At 39.1% G+C, this 19,498-nt stretch overlaps 2 protein-coding genes and 2 pseudogenes across 2 annotated transcripts; 3 read left to right on the top strand and 1 right to left on the bottom strand.

Moving 5' to 3' along the window:
- Positions 1 to 996: 996 nt before the first annotated feature.
- Positions 997 to 2,477, bottom strand: LOC117073548 (annotated as a pseudogene).
- Positions 2,478 to 9,717: 7,240 nt separating this feature from the next.
- Positions 9,718 to 10,928, top strand: LOC117073536 (annotated as a pseudogene).
- Positions 10,929 to 11,365: 437 nt separating this feature from the next.
- Positions 11,366 to 12,372, top strand: LOC117073544 (uracil-DNA glycosylase-like). The gene has a single exon (XM_033194582.1). The coding sequence runs from the start codon at positions 11,458 to 11,460 to the stop codon at positions 11,722 to 11,724; it is 267 nt and encodes an 88-aa protein (XP_033050473.1). The 5' UTR covers positions 11,366 to 11,457; the 3' UTR covers positions 11,725 to 12,372.
- On the top strand, positions 11,751 to 12,573 carry LOC117073539 (uracil-DNA glycosylase-like). Its single transcript, XM_033194579.1, has one exon. It carries the CDS (start codon positions 11,773 to 11,775, stop codon positions 12,370 to 12,372), a length of 600 nt encoding a protein of 199 aa, XP_033050470.1. The 5' UTR covers positions 11,751 to 11,772; the 3' UTR covers positions 12,373 to 12,573.
- The last annotated feature ends 6,925 nt before the right edge of the window (positions 12,574 to 19,498 follow it).

Raw genomic sequence — 19,498 nt, forward strand, 5'->3', positions numbered from 1 at the left:
TAATTTCCAAATCAATTTTTGTACTTTTTCATTTTCTCTTTAACTTTAGATACAAAAAATATTTTTGGGGTGGGGGGAGGCGGGAGGGGGGAGGGATAGCATTAGGAGATACACCTAATGTAAATAATGAGTTAATGGGTGCAGCACACCAACATGACACATGTATGCATATGCAACAAACCTGCACATTGTGCACATGTACCCTAGAACTTAAAGTATAATAATAATAATAAAAATTTATGAGGTATGCTTTTAAGAGATTCCTATTGAAAACCAAACCAGTGGGGTTTTTTTGAAAATATTTTAATTTACCCATTTGTGTTAAAAATATTGCAATGTAAGCAGGCATTTCTAACTTTAATGATGATTTCTCTCAGCTCCTTTAACATTTATTTCTCTGATTTTTGGTTCTACACAAGGTTTGAAAACTTTACTTTCATTTTTGTAAATTATCTTTATTCCTCTCACAGATTTGTAGTGTTTTTCTTCTCCTTGGTGTTATGCAGCCTGTTTTAAGTAATTTATTTTTTTAAGGAATTAATTTTGTTATTTTTCTCTTTTTGGCACACTGCATGTTTGAATTCAAGCACTTATATCTGGTTTTCACTTGATTTTAGCCAAAAGGCTGAGAAGCAATTATGTCTGCTTTTCAATTTTAGAAACTTATGAGTCACCAACTCCGAATATTGACTTTGATTTTGAAAATATGTTCTATAAAAATAATCGGACTTGTTTACTCCATCTCATTCTCCCTGTCATACATGTATATGTTAGATTTTATTAATATAATTTTTCTCCTTTTATTTGTCTTTACAGTAATTACTGCTTCATGTTCTAGTTCACTAATCTTCTCATCAGCTCAGACTAATTTAATGTTTAACACATATGCTGTATATTAAGTAGACTGATTATATTTTCAATTGTTTCCATCACATTTGGCTGTTTTTTTTTTTCTTTCTTTCTTTCTTTCTTTTTTTTTTTTTTTTTTGCTGGTCTCAGTTTTTAAACATGGCAGGGCCTCAAGCACATGCTCACGTGCGCATACACACACACACTAAGGCTTCAGATGTTTTTCAAAGCTGCAATGTCAACACTCTGCATGTGCTCTTCAAACTTGGTGATCTCCTCCCCCAGCAAGTCTGTCCCCACCTTGTCATCCTCCACCACACACTGAACCTGCAGCTTCTGGTTACCATAGCCCATGGACACCAGCTTAGAGTCCCCCTAGAGCAGCCGGTCCAGCTGGATGGAGCACACACAAGCTTCCGGCTGGGCCATGTTAGTCTCAGCATCCCAAGGCTTGACATCCAGCAGGATGGAGGGCTTGCCACCAGTGCAGGCTTCTTGGCGTTTTTCTCTGTGTACTGCCACAGTCGCTCCTCCCGCAGCAGTACTGCCTCCTTGTCCTCCTCCTCATTGTCACTGGCAAACAGGTCAATGCCAAGACCAGCACAGTCCCTAACCCAGTGGTGCTGGGGGAATTAAAGACACACATATAGAAATATAGCCTGGGGAGTGGGAAATCAGGGGACTCACAGCCTTCAGAGCTGAGAGCCTTGAACAGAGTTTTACCCACATATTTACTAACAGCAAGCCAGTGATAAGCATTGTTTCTACAGATCATAGATTAACTAAAACAAGAAACAAAGGGATGGGCTGAAACAAAGCGTTAGGCTCTGGCTAGTTATCTGCTGCAGGAACATGTCCTTAAGGCACAGATTGCTCATGCTATTGTTTGTGGTTCAGGAACACCTTTTAGCAGATTTCCCACCTTGGGTGGGCCAGGTGTTTCTTGTTCTCATTCCGGTAAACCCACAACCTTCAGGGTTTACCATGGCCATCACTAACGTGTCACAGTGCTGCAGAGATCTTGTTTACGGCCAGTTTGGGGGCCAATTTATGGCCAGATTTGGGGGCCTATCCCCAGGAAGTCAATGTCATCGTCCTCATCATCCTCTGCTGGTTTGGCTGGCTTCTTGGTCGGCGGCTCTACTTGGCTCATGAGAGACACATTCTGGGTCTGCGGGGCTGTGGTGCCCAGGCAAGCTCTTCTCCAGCACGTTCACCTGGGCCTCCAGCTTGGAAATGGCCTGCTGCAGCTCCTGCACCAACCTGCGCAGCTCTGGTTCTCCACTTCCAGACTGGGGATCCGGAAGACGAGCTCATTGTTGTCTCCGCTGGGTCCACTGGAGGCCCCGAGACATGAGCTTGGGGCCTGAGCTTCTGGCCAGGGATTCCTGGAAATTCTCCCTGGCTCTCGCAGTGTCATGGAGGATCATGCTGGTGTTGTTCTCCTGGTGGGAGGCACCGGCCACAGGCTTATTCATCTGCTCGAAGAATCTCCTTTCTGCATTGTCATATTTTAACTTGTCGAACCAGATCTTCTCATGTACTGGGAAGTTTGTAGCCATTTTTCTGATGCCAGCCAAGGATGCAGTGACCAGGAAGGAGGAATCGGAGGATGCGGGACACCTGAGGAAAGGCTGGCTGTTTTTCAAATATGGCTTGTTGCTGGGCACAGTGGCTCACGCCTGTAATCCCAGCACTTTGGGAGGCCAAGGGGGGTGGATCACCTGAGGTTGGGAGTTGGAGACCAGCCTGACCAACATGGAGAAACCCCATCTCTACTAAAAATACAAAATTAGCTGGGCATGGTGGTGGGTGCCTGTAATCCCAGCCACTTGGGAGACTGAGTCAGGAGAATCGCTTGAATCCAGGAGGCAGAGGTTGTGATGAGCCAAGATCATGCCATTGCACTCTAGCCTGGGCAACAAGAGCAAAACTCTGTCTCACAAAACAAAAAACAAAACAAAACAAAAACCCACACACACACAAAACAAACAAATGTGACTTGTCACCCTTATAACTTCTTGTACTTTTCACATTATTAGTATATTTTCTGTTTTCCCCATTGTCTTGGATTAAACATTTTAAACCTAAGTCCTGTAACTGTATAAGTTGTAATTTGGTTCTCACTTGTGAAAGATATCACATTTGCAATGTCTGCAGTTAGTTTATGTTGTTATTATTATTATTATTTTTTGTAGACAAGGACTTTTATTTTATGTTTTAGGGTGTTGTTTTAAATTATACTTTAAGTTCTAGGGTACATGTGCACTACGTTTCTTTATATTCTACTAAGGATTTTTTTTTTTTTTTGAGATGGAGTCTCGCTGTGTCACCCGGGCTGGAGTGCAGTGGCTCGATCTCGGCTCACTGCAAGCTCCACCTCCCGGGTTCCCGCCATTCTCCCGCCTCAGCCTCCGAGTAGCTGGGACTACAGGCACCCGCCACCTCGCCCGGCTAGTTTTTTGTATTTTTTAGTAGAGACGGGGTTTCACCGTGTTAGCCAGGAGGGTCTTGATCTCCTGACCTCGTGATCCACCCGCCTCGGCCTCCCAAAGTGCTGAGATTACAGGCTTGAGCCACCGTGCCCGGCCTCTATTAAGGATTTTTAAAGTTCTTGTAACTTTCTCAGAATTTTAGCATGTAAAATATTTTTATATTTAAAGATTTCAGGATACATAATATCTTTCCAAAATGCACAAATATCAACAGCATATACCTGAGGAAATTATTTTACAATTTTCTTGTGTGGCAGACAATAGCATCTCATGAGAAATCTCAAGTTGCATCAGTTAGAACATATTCTTTCCTCAATATACCATAATTTTTAATACTAAAAAATTGATTTTATATTTTTACAAATATCTGAAGTAAACGTACTTAACTGTAGAGAATAATACCTACATATGGCCAGAATACTGTTTTCCTGTATCAGTAAGACAATGTTGGCAAAATTACTGACCTAAATTCAAGTTTTTGGCTTTGATCACCATGGTTCTTCATTAGCACGTTTCATTTTTCTTTCTTTCTTTCTTTCTTTCTCTTTCTTCTCTCTCTCTCTCTCTCTCTTTCTTTCTTTTTTTTTGAGACACAGTTTCACTCTTGTTGCCCAGGCTGGAGTGCAATGGTGCGATCTTGGCTCACCACAACCTTCACCTCCCAAGTTCAAGTGATTCTCCTGCCTCAGCCTCCCCAGTAGCTGAGATTACAGGCATGTGCCACCATGCCCTGCTAATTTTGTATTTTTAGTAGAGACAGGATTTCTCCATGTTGGTCAGGCTGATCTCAAACTCCTGACCTCAGGTTATCCAGCCACCTTGGTCTCCCAAAGTGCTGGGATTACATTCGTGACCCACTGCGCCCGCCAGCACTGTTCTGAATCAATAAAAATGATCTGTTTAAATCTTCCATTTGATTAAGAACTTAATTTTAAAATTTTATTTTTTGAGGCACCATCTTGCTTTGTCACCCAGGTAAGTGCAGTGTCAGGATCACAGCTCATTGCAGCCTCAGCATCCTAGGCTCAAGTGATCCTTAAATGTCATAATTAATTAATTAATTTTTTTTTGGTAGAGATGAGATCTCACTATATTGCTCAGGCTGGTCTTAAACTTCTGGGTTCAAGTAATTCTTCTGCACTGGCCTCCCACAGTGCAGGAATTACAGGCATGAGCTGGTGCATCCAGTACTTTTAAATTTTTTAATGAGATTTCTATTTGGCTACATATTACTTGAATTCATTTTAGTCAATAATTTTCATTGTTATTTACAATGCTCAGAAAATACTACCTCCTGGGTTTCTGCTTTCATAAATTCAACGACATATATTAGGCCTGAAACCTTTCCATTTAAAATAATTGTCTGGTGTTTGAAAATAATGGGTATTTTTATTTACTGGCCAAAATTGCTGCCCATTTATTTATATGCCTAATTAGTCAAACTTTCTAATAAAGTTATTTAACATTATTTATGTTCATACCATTATTGCATAGCAAAAGATTTAATTTCTTTAATTACATTAATGGCTTTAATGTAACTTAGTATAAGTAAAAATGTGACAGAGGCTGGGGAGGAAGTGGTTGAAGAAAGAAAAAATGTTGATGGACGTGGACCAAGTTTCACTTAGGAGAAATAAGATTCAGTGATTAATTGCACAGAATGTTGACTATAATAAATAATAATGCAGTGTATATTTCAAAATTGGTATAAAAAGATTTTAAATGTTTTTGTCACAAAAGTATAATAAGTATGTGAGGTAATGAATTTGTTACTTAGCTTGATTTAAACATTTTACAGCATAAACATAAAAATATGACAGTGTACCCAACAAATACATACTTAGGATGTTACAATTATATAATTATATTGAGACAGAGTGTTGCTGTGCTACCAGGCTGGAGTGCAGTGGCATGATCTCCGCTCACTGCAACCTCCACCTCCTGGGTTTAAGCAATTCCCCTGCCTCAGCTTCCCGAGTAGCTGGAATTACAGTTGCGTGCCACCAGGCCTGGCTAATTTTTGTATTTTTAGTAGAGATGGGGTTTCACCAAGTTGGTCAGGCTGGTCTCAAACTCCTGACCTCGTGATCCACCCACCTTGGCCTCCCAAAGTGCTGGGATTACAGATATGAGCCACCGCACCCAGCCAATAATCACTATTTTTATAAAGAAAATACAGTTTTTTAAAGAGAGAAGAGATTAATTATAAAAGTCAGAGACAAGTATAATTTATTGTGATTGCAACTAAATGCTATCAGAAGATTTACTATGAACTTCAACTGGTCACAGGAAATCTCATTGTGCTCCTCTTTCTTTTTAAAGACAAAGTCAACTTTACTGCATTGCAATAATTTTTCTTAGGGTAAAACTTGGGATTCACAATTATCTTGGGGTTAATGGTGAATGTATTTTAAAAATTCTCTGATAGTCCTGACTGATCTTAGTAGGTCTAGTTCGGTTCTTATTGAATTGGATCACCTCATAGTCCCTTAATAAGCCAACTTTAAGAGAAATATACTTTCCATTTTTTGAGAATTGTTTGAGTCATTGCCTGATGCAAGTAACAGACATAGACATGAACAGGTTACAAAAGATAAATAATGTCCTTAATGTACCAAATAAACTTTTTAAAACTGAATCTCTTAGGACCCATCCCATGTAGATGAGTCCAAAAAACACAATAATAACTAATAAAATACAATTTTCTGCAATGGAAGATATCTGAGGATCACTGAAAACAACAAAGTTGGCCAGCCACTGTGGCTCATGCCTGTAATCCCAGCACTTTGGGAGGCCAAGGTGGGTGGTTCACAAGGTCAGGAGTTCAAAACCAGCCTGGCCAACATGGTGAAACCCCATCTCTACTGAAAATACAAAAATTAGCCAGGTGTGGTGGTGTGTGCCTGTAATCCCGGCTACTTGGGAAGCTGAGACAGAAGAATCACTTGAACCCAGGCGGTGGAGGTGGCAGTGAACTGAGATCGCACCACTGCACTAGAAATAAAAAAGAAGATATAAAAAATGAAAGAGAAAGAAGAAAGTGGATTACTCACAATAGGCAAGATATGGAATCAACCGAAATGGTCATCAACAGTTGAATGAATAAAGAAAATGTGGTATATTTACACAATGGAAGGCTATTCAGCCCTTAAAAAGAAGAAAGCCTTGTTATTTGCAAAAAACTTAATGAACCTGAAGGACATTATGCTAAGTAAAATAAGCCAGCATTGGAAAAAATTTTTTAAAAGATCTCATTTCTATGCAGAGTGTAAAAGAAAAATCAAACTCATAGAAGCAGAGAGTAGAATAACGACTGCCTGCGACTGTGCGTGGAAAAGATGTTGGCCAAACATAATGGGTCTTTCCTACATCTATTACCTTAACAAATGTTATTTTCCTTGTAGTTTTGATTCACTAGGGAATTGAAACATATCCTGAAGAATCAAAACTGAAGGAATAATATATTTGTTAAAGCAATGCAGGTTGTATACTGACATTTCAGAGGCTTAGCAAAATAATATATTTTCTTCTCACATTATCCCTTATGGTTTTTTCCTTGATAAAAAGACTTCCTTATGATATTTTAGTAATCATTTCTTTTTTCATCTTCTATCTGCATCCTCCTCTTTCTTCTGTGAATAAATTAACAAAGAGATGCAGAAAACATACATTTGCTTTTTACCCACACATCACTTCCACTCACTATTAGTCAACGTAAGTAGAGCTGAGAATAGCAGTTTTCTGGCAGGACACTTCTCAGCAATAAACAAAACCCTGAAAGAAAAGTGTAGATTTTTCATGAAAAGCTAATGTATTTTAAGCAAAATAAGCACATGCATCAATAATAAAATGCTTGTGGCAAAATATAGATCCATTTTATTGATTTCTATGGAGCTCAGGTAATATTTGACCAAAAACTAGGCAATACACAGCAGAAAAAAGAGTATTTTTTGAAATAAGAATATTGTGAAGTTATTCTGTCAAAAGAAGTAAAAATATTATGACCTCATACTAATAGTCTCATCTATAGTTCTACAACATCAAATGCTTTTTATTCAAAATTGTATTTTATATATGCATCCAATTTGTATCACCCTCCTTCGCTATTTCAATGCCTACTCCACTTTATATCAGTGGGAAACAGGCCACCTGGTCCCTGGAAAGCACGTGGTGCTATTGCTACTTTAACAATGATGAAAAAATGCACTTGTTTGGGTGGTACTGATGTGCCCAAAGGACTGTTCTTTTTTATTCTTCTCTAAATGTACTGATAAAATAAAATTTTTAACTAAGAAGACTTTATCTCATTCATGTATATATTATGAAATTTTGTTGACACTTAAGTGTCTCTGACTCACCAGGAATATTGAAATGTTCCATAAATTCAATTGAGCACTGTAAATAAACAGTTGTTTACTAATAGCCTTTGGGAGGCAGAGTAAGATTTGTAGAATTTTTTAATAATATGTTCCTAGTAATCCCTCTGAATACAGCATTCTCAATTTTTAGTATTCACACTGAGTCACTCGGGGAAATTGGTATCTCTGTAAGCAGGCAGAAGAAGGTGCTAGGTGGAGGTGCATCACATTGCACAGAAATGATGTCCACATGCACCTATAAGGGCCTTAATTTAAAATACTGTTAGTTACATGGCTACATACTTACTGAATCTAGTCATACTATCTTTTGTCAGCTAATGGCATTTGTTACCTATTAATTCAATACAATTATTTGCTTGGCTGAAAAATAAATCCTTTGTTAATTTATTCTAAATTGAGAGATTAGATTTGCAATCTTTAATCTTTTAATGTTAAAGCAAATCAGAGAAGAGCAATGTATGTATATAGTATGCATTTTCCTACCTATGAAATTTATCTTTGTATTGCCTTGAAAACCCTAGGTAGCCACCTAAAGAATGCCCTCTTCAAATCCTTTAGCCAGGATTTCAGATTAGATTCCAAAAATAAAAAACTTAATGATAGACCAAAGTCTAAATCTTCTCTTTGCTTCTTGTCAGGAATCTGGGCATTTCCAAAAGCATGTCAATTATGCCAAGCCATTGAAAAGATGTGGTTTTGACTAGTTTTATCCCATTTCATTTTTTTCTAATTGTTACTTTTATCATGTTAATCTAAGAGCAAATATCTACATAAGTGTTCTTGCATTCAAGCAATATTTATATTATGACTAGGTGTGACGGCTCATGCCTGTAATCTCAGCACTTTTGGAGGCCGAGGTGGGCAGATCACTTGAGGTCAGAAGTTCAAGACTAGCCTGGTAAACATGGTGAAACCTCATCTCTACTAAGAATACAAAAGTTAACCAGGTGTGGTGGTGTATGCCTGTAGCAGTTGAACCTGGGAAATGGAGGTTGCAATGATCTGAGATCATGCCACTGCACTTCAGCTGGAGTAATGAAGTGAGACTCTGTCTCCAAAAAAAAGAAAAGAAGTATATATGTGTGTGTGTGTGTGTGTGTGTGTGTGTTTAAAGTTCAATATTGTATTACAGTATAGTAGAATCCTCTAAAAATATTAACTGCTTTCTGGCTTATTCTTTGTGTACCATTTTATACATTCACAAAAACATTAAACAATGAAAATGTACCCAATTATTCAATTTTTGTTAATTTTTATTAAAAGTGAGTGTTAAAAATAATTATTTCTCTTCTGGTTAAAGAGGTTTTTGTTTTGTTTTGTTTTTTTGAGACAGAGCCTCACTCTGTCACCCAGGCTGGAGTGAAGTGGCTCGATCTTGGCTCACTGCAACCTCCACCTCCCAGGTTCAAGCGATTAAAGATGGTTTTTATTGTTATACTCAGGAGTGTTATCTCTGGAGACACATTTGCCTGTGTTTTAATATTGGCTGTTTCTTTCTCTGCAAACTGAGGATAATAACAACACCTATGTTATTCAGTTACTGTGAGAATTAAATTTATTAACACATAATAGTATTATGGTTAATGCTCAGTACAAATTAATTAATAAGATATGTATATGCTGAATTACACTAGTATGTTAAGACGGAAATGCCCTTTTATAGCACGAGTTTTTTGATCAATATATTTAAGTTTTAAAAATAAATGTTGTATAGATACACAATGGAATACTATTCAGCCTTAAAAGGTGGTAAATTTCATCATTTGAAACAATATAGATAAATTTAGAAGACATCATACTACATGGAATAATCCTGACACAGAAAGACAAATACTACATGATCATACACACACACACACACACACACACACACACACACACAGAATGAAGTTTAACTCGGGGTGCAAAGCGAGCCACTAGATCCATAAAGAACCCAGCCAACCTGCAAAGGGAGGGGAGAGGATGAGCTGTGAGGAGGGCGAGGCCCAAGAACCATGTCTACCCGGGAGTCCTTTAACCTGGAAAGTTACAAATTGGACAAAAGCTTCTGGCTAACCAGATTCACTGAACTTAAGGCTGCAAAGTGCCCCAAGATGTCCTGCAAAAATTGCTGGAATCTTTACAGGCGAACCACTTCCAAGAGGATGAGCAATTTTTGGGAGCCGTTATGCCAAGGCCTGGCATTGGAATGGATACTTGTGTCATTCCTTTGAGACACAGTGGGCTTTCCTTGGTTCAAATCACAGATTACATTTTCCTGATCATAGATGACTCTCATAGGATGGGCAGGATGTGCCAATGTTCTCAGTGACCCCTATGCAATGGGGGTCACGGAATGTGGCAATATGCTGATGCTCCTTAGAGTCAATAATAAAATGACTGACAGGGAAAGAGATAAAGTGATGCTTCTGATTATCCAAGGTTTTAAAGATGCAGCTGAATAAACAGGAACATCTGTAACAGGCAGCCAAATAGTACTAAACCCCTGGATTGTCCTGGGAGGAGTCGCTACCACTGTCTGCCAGCCCAGTGAATTTATCATGCCAGACAATGCAGTGCCAGGGGACATGCTGGTGCTGACAAAACCCCTGGGGACACAGGTGGCAGTGACTGTGCACCAGGGGCTGGATATTCCTGAGAAATGGAATAAGATTAAACTAGTGGTCACCCAAGAAGATGTAGAGCTGGCCTACCAGGAGGTGATGATGAACATGGGGAGGCTCAACAGGACAGGCGGCCTTCTGATCTGTTTACCACGTGAGCAGAGATAAAGTCCTCCAAATATGGTGAAGGCCACCAAGCATGATTATTGGGATTGTAGAGAAGGGCAACCACACAGCCAGAATCATAGACAAACCCTGGATCATCAAGATCGCACCACAAGTGGCCACTCAAAATGTGAATCCCACACCTGGGGCCACCTCTTAATCTAGACAGAAATAGCTGTTTGGTTTTGTTTTTAAATAGATCTATTTCCTTTATCGTCACTTCAATTAAAGACTATAAGCAACAAAAATCTCATTGTATCTACACATCGGGTGACCTTAGGTTGGTTTGTAAGTGGATACAATTAATAAAATAAAATCCATTGCCTTTTTTTCCTGTTACATTAACTGAAGATGCACCTAATCTTGAGGCAGCTTCTGAGTTAAGAATTATATTGTTATCCAATACTGATGATTCATTTTGAATCTTTCGACACTTATCTCTTGCCGCATAGGCTCTTTTTAAAGGTGCTTTCACATAGCACAGACATAACCAGTAGTTGTGTCAAATAGCAGTTGGTGTCTTCATTTTATGTACATTTATCATATAAGTTTGATGTTTTTTTAAGCGTCTTGAATGGTTTTCTGGAGAGACAGCATTGGTCAGTGGCACATGATGGCATCCCAGTCATAAGAAGGTTGCATGATTCCTTTGAATGTTTGATTTGAAAAGCCTAGTCTTGTCTCTCAAGAGCATCTCGGACCCAGAACATTCTCCAGTAGTGCATTGGTTCAACACGGCAAGTGCTTCACTCCTTGGAAAACACTTTGAAGACAAAAAAGAAATATTATTTTTTTTTATGTAGCCTTCCTGATATTTACAGTAATACCATTAACTGTTTTCTTTATCGATAGCAAAAAAAGGATACTGCCCACTCCCCGCTCCAGTTTAGAATCTAATTCCCAATTCCCGGACTGGGCCCAGTCCTGGGCTCCTATTGTCCACTTTTGCTGCGACCTGCTCCACTAATGGGCGTCTTCTGCCTTGGGCCATGGGGTTTGGGCCAGAAGCTGCGGACTCCTGGGAAGGGGCCTCTGCAACTCTTGAGCCGCCTCTGCGGGGACCCCTTGCAGGCCAACCCCGCCAAGAAGGCCCCGGCAGCGCAGGAGGAGCCCGGGACGCCGTCATCCTCGCCACTGAGTGCTGAGCAGTTGGACCGGATCCAGAGGAACAAGGCCGCGGCCCTGCTCAGACTTGCGGCCCGCAACGTGCCTGTGGGCTTTGGGGAGAGCTAGAAGAAGCACCTCAGCGGGGAGTTCGGAAAACCGTATTTTATCAAGCTAATGGGATTTTTTGCAGAAGAAAGAAAGCCTTACACTGTTTATCCACCCCCACACCAAGTCCTCACCTGGACCCAGATGTGTGACATAAGAGATGTGAAGGTTGTCATCCTGGGACAGGATCCATATCATGGACCTAATCAAGCTCACGGGCTCTGCTTTAGTGTTCAAAGGCCTGTTCTGCCTCCGCCCAGTTTGGAGAACATTTATAAAGAGCTATCTATAGACATAGAGGATTTTGTTCATCTTGGCCATGGAGATTTATCTGGATGGGCCAAGCAAGGTGTTCTCCTACTCAACGCTGTCCTCACGGTTCGGGCCTATCAAGCCAACTCTCATAAGGAGAGAGGCTGGGAGCAATTCACCGATGCAGTTGTGTCCTGGCTAAATCAGAACTCAAATGGCCTTGTTTTCTTGCTCTGGGGCTCTTATGCTCAGAAGAAGGGCAGTGCCATTGATAGGAAGCGGCACCATGTACTACAGACGGCTCATCCTTCCCCTTTGTCAGTGTATAGAGGGTTCTTTGGATGTAGACACTTTTCAAAGACCAATGAGCTGCTGCAGAAGTCTGGCAAGAAGCCCATCGACTGGAAGGAGCTGTGATCATTGGCTGAGGGTGGCCTTTGAGAAGCTGCTGTTAACGTGTTTGTCAGTTACGAAGTTCCACTGAACATTTTCCTATTAATTCTTAAGTACTCTGCATAAGGGGGAAAATCTTCCAGAAAGCAGCCACAAACCAGGCTGTCCAGGAATGGCAGCTGTATCCAGCCATAAACAGCAAAGGCTACCCTTTGACCAAATGTCTTTCTCTGCAACATGGCTTTGGCCTAAAATACGCAAACTTTTCAGAAGACAGAGGAGGTCAAATACTCAGTTGGCTGTCTCTATCTCCCTTGCCTTTATGGCGAAAGCGGGGAGATGTCCACCTTTCAGGCACAGCCCTAGTTTGGCGCCTGCTGCTCGTTGGTTTTGCCTGGTTAGACTTTCAGTGACAGATGTTGGGGTGTTTTTGCTTAGAAAGGTCCCCTTGTCTCAGCCCTGCAGGGCAGGCATGCCAGTTTCTGCCAGTTCCACTGCCCCCTTGATCTTTGAAGGAGTCCTCAGGCCCCTCGAAGCATAAGGATGTTTTGCAACTTTCCAGAATCTGGCCCAGAAATGAGGGCTCAATTTGCTGATTGTAGTAGAGGTTAAGATTGCTGTGAGCCTTATCAGATAAGGGGCCAAGAGAAGTAAACTGGGTCTTGTTATTCCTTGGGTGTTGGTGGAATAAGCAGTGGAATTTGAACAAGGAAGAGGAGAAAAGGGAATTTTGTCTTTATGGGGTGGGGTGAAAAAAACATAAAAAATAAATAAATAAATAAATTTAAAAAAGGATACTTTTTGCAATGTTCTATAGTGCTATAAGGAATTGCCTTCCAAATGGAGGTTCATGTATAATACTCATTTACAATTCAATATATAATTTTTAAATATAATCAATAATAAAGACTGTTCTGTGGATGGTAGTGTTTAATACATTTTATATTTTGTATAGTGATTTTAGGCCTTTTGTTTTCTTAAAATCAGCAGCTTTTTAGCCTAATTCTTAGCATTATTTTGTCCTTTGCACCAGTATGTTTTTGTGAACGCTTTTTGTGATCTGTATCAAAAACCTGCATTGCCAACATTGCAGCTTGAACTTAAACTTGTCATTCAAATACATATTTATTTTTTAATTGCTCTTGTATTAAAAAACAGAATAAAGTTTAACTCAAAAAAGTAGAAAGTGGAATAATCTTTACCAGAGGCTGGGTATGGTGGGAAGGAAACAGAGAGGGGTTGATCAAAAACTACAGTTTCAAATAGATAGGATAAACAGGTTTTGAGATCTATTGCACAGCAGGGTGACTATAGTAAACAATAATGTATATTTTAGAATAACTAAGAGTAAATTTCGAGTGTCTCACCATAAAAAATGATAGGTAAGCAAGTTGTTATTTAACTCGACATAATCATTTCATACTATATACATATATTCAAATATCTCATTGTACCCCATAATGTACACTACTCTGATTGGTCAGTGAAAATACTATTAATATATATATTTTTAAAAGGATAGTATTTAAAACATTCAACTACTATTATACCCCCAGACTGACTAGAAGAAACACGGGTTACAAACCACTGATGTGGCCACTTTGTTTTTAGGTTTAACATTAATTGTGATCTAAAAGAATCAACAAATAAGAGTGAATAAATTTCCTGTACAGTCACTACGTGCTAGGGACTTATTGGGCACATTTATTTGTATTAACTGCTTTAATTTTACCAAAACCCTAAGATTTAGGCAGTAAAGAGCTGAAGAGTCAAGCACAGAGAGATCAAGAAATTGTATTCATGTCATACAGCCCATATACGGCAAAACTGGAAGGCAACAAGGAACCACCTGATACAGAGTTTCAATCTTAACCATTAGGCCCAACACCCTCTCATCCAATGCTACTTTTTATTTTTGACTTAACATTTTTAGCTTTGAATTTTCTAAATTAGTAGAAATAAAGAGACATTTTAAAAACTCTTTTTTGGGAAAAAAAATAGTGAACAGGAGGCAAGGACTAGATTGCAGCTCCCACTCAGAGCAGTATGTGGAGACTCACATCATTAACTTTTGCTCCAGAAGTACTGCAAGAATAAACCAGGAGAGCTGAGAGAATCCGAAGACCCTCTGAAGGAAGCACGTTGCTCCTGCAGGACCTGGCAGACAGCCCAAATACTGATAGTGTTCAAGATGTGAAAGTGGGAAAAAGGGATAGTTCTACCCTTGAACACATACCCTCACTGGGGAACCTGAAGGTCTAGAACATGGAATAAGAAATCTGACTTTACCTGGAGCTGAGTCAGTTTAGAGAGTTGAGCTACACAGAGGTAGAAGAAGCAGGAAAAGCCCTGTGGGCTCTCTGAGTCTTCTGGGAAGCCATTTTAGACTTGCCTCAAAGGGGTCCCTGGGGAGGGGTGCCAGGGGCACTTGGAAAGGACCACAGGGAGAAGGAAATCTCCAGCTGAACTTTCTAACAATTCTAACCAAACGTGAAGTCTCCTGACCAGAAACTCAGAAAGGGTGTGAATTGGGTGAGCAGACTCCACAGGCAGCAAGGCACAAAAGCCCTGCCTGCTTTTGCAGCTGGGAGACTAGTGGCCAGGGACAATCTCTTAGCTCTGCTCCCTCACTGCCTGGCAGAATACTCGGTGCTCTTGGGGGTGGGGAGCATGGTGGGAATGAGTCTTGGTTTTTGGGTTGCATGAGAGATGGGTGAGGCATGTAACTGCTGGCTTTCCCCCTCTTCACCACACCCCTGACAACCTGCGTGGCACAGTAGAGGCAGCCATAATTCTCTGGGAACATAATTCTATTGACCTGGGAACCACACCTCCATTTCCCACTGCAGCTGCAGCAAGCCCCGCCCAAGGAGAGGCTAAGCTCAAACACACCTACCCATGGCCCCACAGGATCTTCCTTCCCTACCCACCCTGGTAGCTGAAAACAAATATCATATATTCTTGGGAGTCCTAGGACCCCACCCACCACCTGATTCTCCCTATACTACCACAGTTGATGCTCCCTTGAAGGCGCCAGCTCCTGGCAAGTGGCCAACCAGTACAAAAATAGTGTATTAAACAACCAAAACTAAGGACTCTCACAGAGTCCAATTTATCATCTGCTACCTCCACGAAAGCAGGTGTTAATATCCACTGCTGACAGACTTGCGTTCAATTCACATCAGTTCTGTGTGGACAACCCTCAGTACCAGCCTGGAGCCTGATGGACCTGCTGAGTGGCTAGATCCAGAAGAGAGATAACAATCACTACAGCTTGGCTCTCAGGAAGCCACATTGATAGGAAAAAGGGGAGAGTACTACATCAAGAGAATACCCCGTGGGACAAAATAATCTGAACAGTAGCCTTGACACTTAGCCATTCCCTTGGACATAGCCTACCCAAGTGAGATGGAACCAGAAAAACAATTCTGGTAATATGACAAAACAAGGTTCTTTAACATTCCCCCAAAATCACACTCACCAGCAATGGATCTAAACCAAGAGGAAATCCCTGATTTACCTGAAAAAAGAATTCAGAAGGTCAGTTATTAAACTAATCAAGGAGGCACTAGAGAAAGGTGAAGTCCAATTTAGGAAATAGAAAAAAAAATACAAGAAATAAGGGGAGAAATCTTCAGTTAAATAGATAGAATAAATGAAAAACAATTACAACTTCAGAAAATGAAGAACACACTTAGAGAAAAGCAAAATGTTCTGGAAAGTCTCAGCAATAGAATCAAGCAAGCAGAAGAAAGAATTTCAGAGCTCAAAGACAAGGTTTTTGGATTAACCCAATCCAACAACAACAAAGAAAAAAAAGAATGAGAAAAAATGAATAAAGCTTCCAAGAAGTTTAGAATTATTTTAAGTGAACAAAGCTAAGAATAATTGGTGCTGCTGAGGAGAAAGAGAAATCTAAAACTTTGGAAAGAAAAACCTATGAGATTAAGAACAGATTTCTCAGCAGAAACCCTACAAGCTAGAAAAGGTTGGGACATTATCTTTAGTCTCTTTAAATTAAACAATTATTAGCCAAGAATTTTTTATCCAGTAAAACTAAGCTTCATAAATGAAGAAAAGATACTGTCTCTTTCAAACAAACAAATGCTGAGAGCATTTGCCACTACCAAGTCAGCACTAAAAGAACTACTAAAAAGAGCTCAAAATATTGATACACCTCTTTGAAACACATCAAACAGAACCCCTTTATAGCATAAATCTCACAGGACCTATAAAACAAAAATACAATTAAAAAAAAAAAAACCAGTTATCAGGCCACAAACAGCACAATGAATAAAATAGTACCTTACATCTCAATACTAACATTGAAAGTAAATGGCCTGAATGCTCCACTTAAAAAATACAGAATTGAAGAATTGGTAAGAATTCACCAACTAATTATCTGCTGCCTTCGAGAGACTCATCTAACATAAGGATTCACATAAAACTTAAGGTAATGGAGTGGAAGAAAACATTCCATGCAAATAGACACCAAAAGCGAACAGGAGTAGCTATTTTTATATCAGACAAAGCAAACTTTAAAGCAATAGCAGTTAAAGAAGACAAAGAGGGACATTTTATCATAATAAAAGGCCTTGTCCAACAGAAAAATATCACAATCTTAAATATATATATGCATCTAACACTGGAGCTCCCAAATTTATAAAACAATTACTACTAGACCTAAGAAATGAGAGAGAGAGCAACACAATAGTGGAAAATTTTAATACTCCACTGACAGCACTAGACAGTTCATCAAGACAGCAAGTCAACAAAGAAACAATGGACTTAAACTATACCCGAGAACTAATGAGCTTAACAGATACTTACAGAACATTCTAACCAAGAACTGCAGAAAAAAAAAAAAATTTATATATATATATATACACACATATAAAAGTAGAGATGGGGTTTCACCATGTAAGCCATGCTGGTCTCAAACTCCTGACCTCAAGTGATCTGCCCACCTCAGCCTCCCAAAGTGTGAGAATTACAGATGTGAGCCATAAGGCCCAGCCTACAGATGCAAAAGTTCTTAACAAAATACTAGCTAATCAAATCAAACAACATATTAAAAAAAAATCCACCATAATCAAGTAGGTTTTATACCAAAGATTCATGGATGGTTTAACATGTAGAAGTCAATAAATGTGATATATCACATAAACAGAATTAAAACAAAAAAATCACGATTATCTCAATAGATGCAGATAAAGCATCTGACAAAATTCCAGGATCCCTTTATGATTAAAACCCTCAGGAAAATTGGCATACCAGAGACATATTTTAATGTAATAAAAGCCATCTATGACAAATCTACTGCCAACATAATACTGAATGGGGAAAAGTTGAAAGCATTTTTCTCTGAGAACTGGAACAAGACAAAAATGTCCAGTCTCACCATTTGCATTCAACATAGTACTGAAAGTCCTACCCAAAGCAATCAAACAAGAGAAAGAAATAAAGGGCGTACAAATTGGTAAAGAGGAGCTCAAACTGTAATTTTTTCTGATGATATAATTGTATACCTAGAAAGCACTAAAGACTCCTCCAAAAATCTCCTAAAACTGATAAATTCAACAAAGTTTCAGAATACAAAATCAATGTACACAAATCAGTAGCTCTGCTATACACCAACAGCAACCAAGCTGAAAATCAAATTAAGAACTCAACCCCTTTTATAACAGTTGCACAAAAAAAAAAAAAAATTACTTAGGAATATACCTAACCACAAAGGTGAACTATCTCTACAAGAAAAACTACAAAACACTGCTGAAAGAAATTACAGATGACACAAGCAAATAAAAATACATGCCTGCTCATGGATGGGTAGAATCAATATTGTGAAAATGACCATAATGCCAAAAGCAATCTACAAATTAAACACAATTGCCACCAAAATGCTATCATTATTCTTCACAGAACTATAAAAAACAATCCTACAATTCATATGGAACCAAAAAAGAGCTTGCATAGCCAAAGCAAGACTAACCAAAACCAACAAATCTGAAGGCATCACATGATGCCTTCAAAATACACTATAACTTCAAAATACACTAACTTCAAAATACACTATAAGGCCACAGTCACCAAAACAGCATGGTACCAGTATAAAAAACAGGCACGTAAGCCAATGGAACAGCATAGAGAACCCAGAAATACACTCAAATACTTATAGCAAACTGACCTTTCACAAAGCAAACAAAAACATAAAGTGGGAAAAGGACACCCTATTCAACAAATGATGCTGGGGTAATTGGCAAGCCACATGTAGAAGAATACAACTGGGTTCTCATCTCTCACCTTATATAAAAATCAACTCAAGATGGATCTAAGACTTAAATCTAAGATCTAAGACCTAAAACTATAAACAAAAACCCACAGAGTGGGAGGAAATTTTCAAAATTTATACATCTGACGAAGGACTAAGATCCAGAATCTACAATAAATTCAAACAAATTAGCATGGAAAAAACAATCTCATTGAAAAGTGTGCTAAAAACACGAAGAGACAATTCTCAAAAGAAGATATAAAAACGGCCAGCAAACCTATGAAAAAAATGCTCAACATCACTAATAATCAGGGAAATGCAAATCTAAACTACAATGTGATACCACCTTACTCCCACAAATTTGACATAATCAAATAATCAAAAAATAATAAATGTTCGTGTGGATGCAGTGAAAAGGGAACACTTCAACACTGCTGGTGGGAATATAAAGTAGCACAACCACTATGGAAAAGAGTGTGGAGATGCCTTAAAGAACTAAAGGTAGAACTACCATTTGATCTACCAATCCCACTACTGGATGTCTACCCAGAGCAAAAAAAGGTATCATACAAAAAAGATACTTGCACATGCATGTTTATAGCAGAATGATTTGCAATTGCAAAAATGTGAAACAAACCTAAATGACCATCAATCAATGAGCAAACAAAGGAACTGTAGTATATATATGATGGAATACTACTCAGCTATAAAAAGGAATGAATTAATGTAATTCACAGCAGCCTGGATAGGACTGAAGACTATTATTCTAAGTGAACTAACTCAGGAAAGGAAAACCAAACATCGTATGTTCTCACTCACAAGCTGAAACTAAGTTACGAGGATGTAAAGGCATGAAAATGACACAATGGATGGTGGACA

Source organism: Trachypithecus francoisi, unplaced genomic scaffold (genome assembly GCF_009764315.1).
Source record: "Trachypithecus francoisi isolate TF-2019V2 unplaced genomic scaffold, Tfra_2.0 Lachesis_group4, whole genome shotgun sequence".
Classification (NCBI taxonomy): domain Eukaryota; kingdom Metazoa; phylum Chordata; class Mammalia; order Primates; family Cercopithecidae; genus Trachypithecus; species Trachypithecus francoisi.